Source organism: Nestor notabilis, unplaced genomic scaffold (assembly GCF_000696875.1).
Source record: "Nestor notabilis isolate BGI_N333 unplaced genomic scaffold, ASM69687v1 scaffold10175, whole genome shotgun sequence".
Classification (NCBI taxonomy): domain Eukaryota; kingdom Metazoa; phylum Chordata; class Aves; order Psittaciformes; family Psittacidae; genus Nestor; species Nestor notabilis.
The window spans coordinates 37,621-40,367 of NW_009928839.1; the positions used below are offsets into that span (position 1 = coordinate 37,621).

General features: G+C 42.8%; 1 protein-coding gene across 1 annotated transcript in view; it reads right to left on the reverse strand.

Annotated features, from left to right (window-relative positions):
- Positions 1-1,633, reverse strand: part of AFF4 (AF4/FMR2 family, member 4) — a 28,191-nt gene extending 26,558 nt beyond the window's left edge. The window contains 2 exon segments of the mRNA XM_010014706.1: positions 1-315; positions 1,511-1,633. The exon segment at positions 1-315 is cut by the window's left edge and continues 36 nt beyond it. Coding sequence (XP_010013008.1) covers positions 1-315; positions 1,511-1,633 — 438 coding nt within the window.
- Positions 1,634-2,747: the final 1,114 nt, after the last annotated feature.

Below are 2,747 nucleotides of genomic sequence, written 5' to 3' on the forward strand. Positions count from 1 at the left end.
CCTGCCGCTGTTATTGCCGCTGCCGCGCTGAGCGCTGTGCCCACTCTGCAACCCTGAGGACCGTTTCTGGGATTGGGAGGAAGTGCTAGGTGCTGGTCCTACAGGAGTCCATTTGCTGCTCTGATGGGAGCTCGGATTATGTCTCTGATCACCAAAGTAACTTTGGTTTGCTTTGTCATCTGGTGCTGATGGTACGGTTGGTTTGGGAATTCCAACAAGCTTTTGTACTGAGCGGTCTCCTATAAGATCATCCATTTCATCATAATTACCAAGCATGCTCTGAATCCGACTAGACAACTTGTCTTCCTTGCTGGTCTGTGAAAAGAATTGGAACAAATAATGCTTTAAAAAAGTCACAACTTCGCTTTCAGTTCATTGATTTGACAACTACTGCAGTTAATCAAAATTTTGGGGCTAAGATCATGGCCGGTATCAGTCTTTTTATTTGCCATTGTTTCCAAATCCCAATTTTAGTTCTTAAAGCAGTAATTTTTACCCCCTAAAACATAAGGAAAGGATGTACACTTCAGCAGCAGGAGCAGCTGAAACAGCACTGAGCAGTGCTTCAAATACTGCACTGGTGAGCTGGATGCAAGTTTAAAAGTTGTAGATGCCTCCTGTCACCTTAAAGACTATTTCTCTATCAAAGAATGCAGCACTCCTAAAGCTTTTAATTAACAGTCAAATAAAATCAGCTTAACCTCAGCTCTGTATTTAATTTTTAATTGGTATTTATCCTGGCGTAATTCTTGTTGCCAACAGTTGGAAGGGTTCTTTCTTACATAAGCAGTTTGGTTTCCAAATGAGGTACACTGTACCACTACCCATGCATCCCAACCAGCTCCAGTTAACTTCATACGTGTGGGATTTGGTTATCAAGCACAGAATACCTAAATATAATCTTAAATGGTTCTTTTTTAGCTAACCCAGATTTAGGTTATTTTTTCCAGTTCTGTTCAGCAAAGCAGGCCTGGGAGGAAACCCAGCACAGGCTTAAAGCTGCACAAGATCAGAGTCAACTCCTTCAAAACAAACTGAAAAATCAGATACAAACTCCTGGCCTCCAAGTTACAGCTGATAATTCTGTCACACCAGGCATTTCAGCATCTAAAATTAACCTCCTATTTAAACATTCTCTTTTTGAACTTACCCAAGTCTGGGTTACATTGACTAAAGGTTAGAAAGATTAGCAACAGGCTAACACACCCCAAAAGAAGCAATCTGGTGCAACACAATGGACAGTTTAATGGTTTTCAGTCACTGCAGCAAAAGCTGAAGAAAGGGGAAGAAATTTATGGTTTTATCCTCCCTTTTCTCACTCCCTACAAAGCAGCACTCCTTCGTAGATAAGATAGATAATAAATCCTCCAGCACAGCCGGTTAGTAACTGTCCGGCCTTATTTTCAAGCCCTGCTTAAACACTTGATGTAAGAGCTGTGGATCTAAAAAGAAGGCAGGTAAAAATGAATTTAATATACAAGGTTGCTCTAAAAACTGTGCATAAACTCACAACTTTGTAGGGTTCAGCAAAGAGAGGAGAGTTGGGTGGGAAGGCTTCTTCACCCTGCTGAATTTCTTGATTTCGCCTTTCCCTTTCTTTCATTCGCAGCACATTCCGGTCTTCACGGTTCATGTTGCTGCAGACAGATAAAGAATTTCTGATCACTGAAGGGCAGGGGAGGGATGGGAGAGCACAAGTGAGCCCCGGGCCCTGCTCTGCCCGGAGACTGACCACATGAAGAACCCCCCGTTGACCTAACTCCTCAAAGCTGAAAAGGCGTCTGTCCGGGTTAAAACGCTTCACACTCGGAGAGCTGTAACCCACAAGCTACAGCTCACAACTGACAGGGAAAGTTTGTGCAGTAACAAAAAGAGTGAAAAAGCCTCACAAAGTCCTCAGGCAAGTAGCTATTTCAAACCATTTCACCTGCTTGAATCATTTAGCTATTCCAGCCCACGCTGTACATCTCCCATTCATCTCCAAAATACTTCTGCTCCTCCACATCCCCCAGATGTTCTGAATTTTACTCTCTTATCCCCCCACCCATTCAAGTGCCTGACTTTTACTGTAGATTTAGTTTATTTTTGCTGCTGACATACATTTATTGGCACCCGTTCACCCACAGATCCTAACCTCAAGCTTTGATGTTGTTTCCAGGTCTCCTTTCCTCCCTTCCTCCCTAAAGACCTTTGTACCCAAAGCAGTAATTTCAGGGAAGTTCTGGCAATACTGCACATTCTACCTTAGACCATACAGTGTTCTCCTGCTGCAAAAATGCACATTAAAAACCTGCCTATCTCCCCTCTTATAAATCTTGCTTTGCAGTTTGGTCACAGGGTTGCACCACATTAAAACCAGAAAGTTGGAAAGGATTCCCTTTGAGCTTGATAAAGCACTGGGACTTTGAGGAGTAAACAAGATGCTACATCAGGCAGTAGTGACTCTTTTAACATGTGCTACGCTTCGTATTGAGAGATGTGTACATGTGCCTTTCACTGATCTGCCAACAGTATGGTAGGTGCTTCCAGGAAAGAAGCAGATGTTCTTCCATAGAATTTGCAGTCTAAAAGGAAAATATCATCTGCTTAGAAAAGCACTGTTCTGTGGTTTTAGACAGCTGCCTGATTACTTAAAAATACACCTCATTGCTCCAGCACGCCTTCGGGAGCTGCCCAAACCCACTTATTCCATCCTGAAGACTTCAGCCTATCACTCAGTTTAAAAAATATCAGTCTTGTCACCTTAA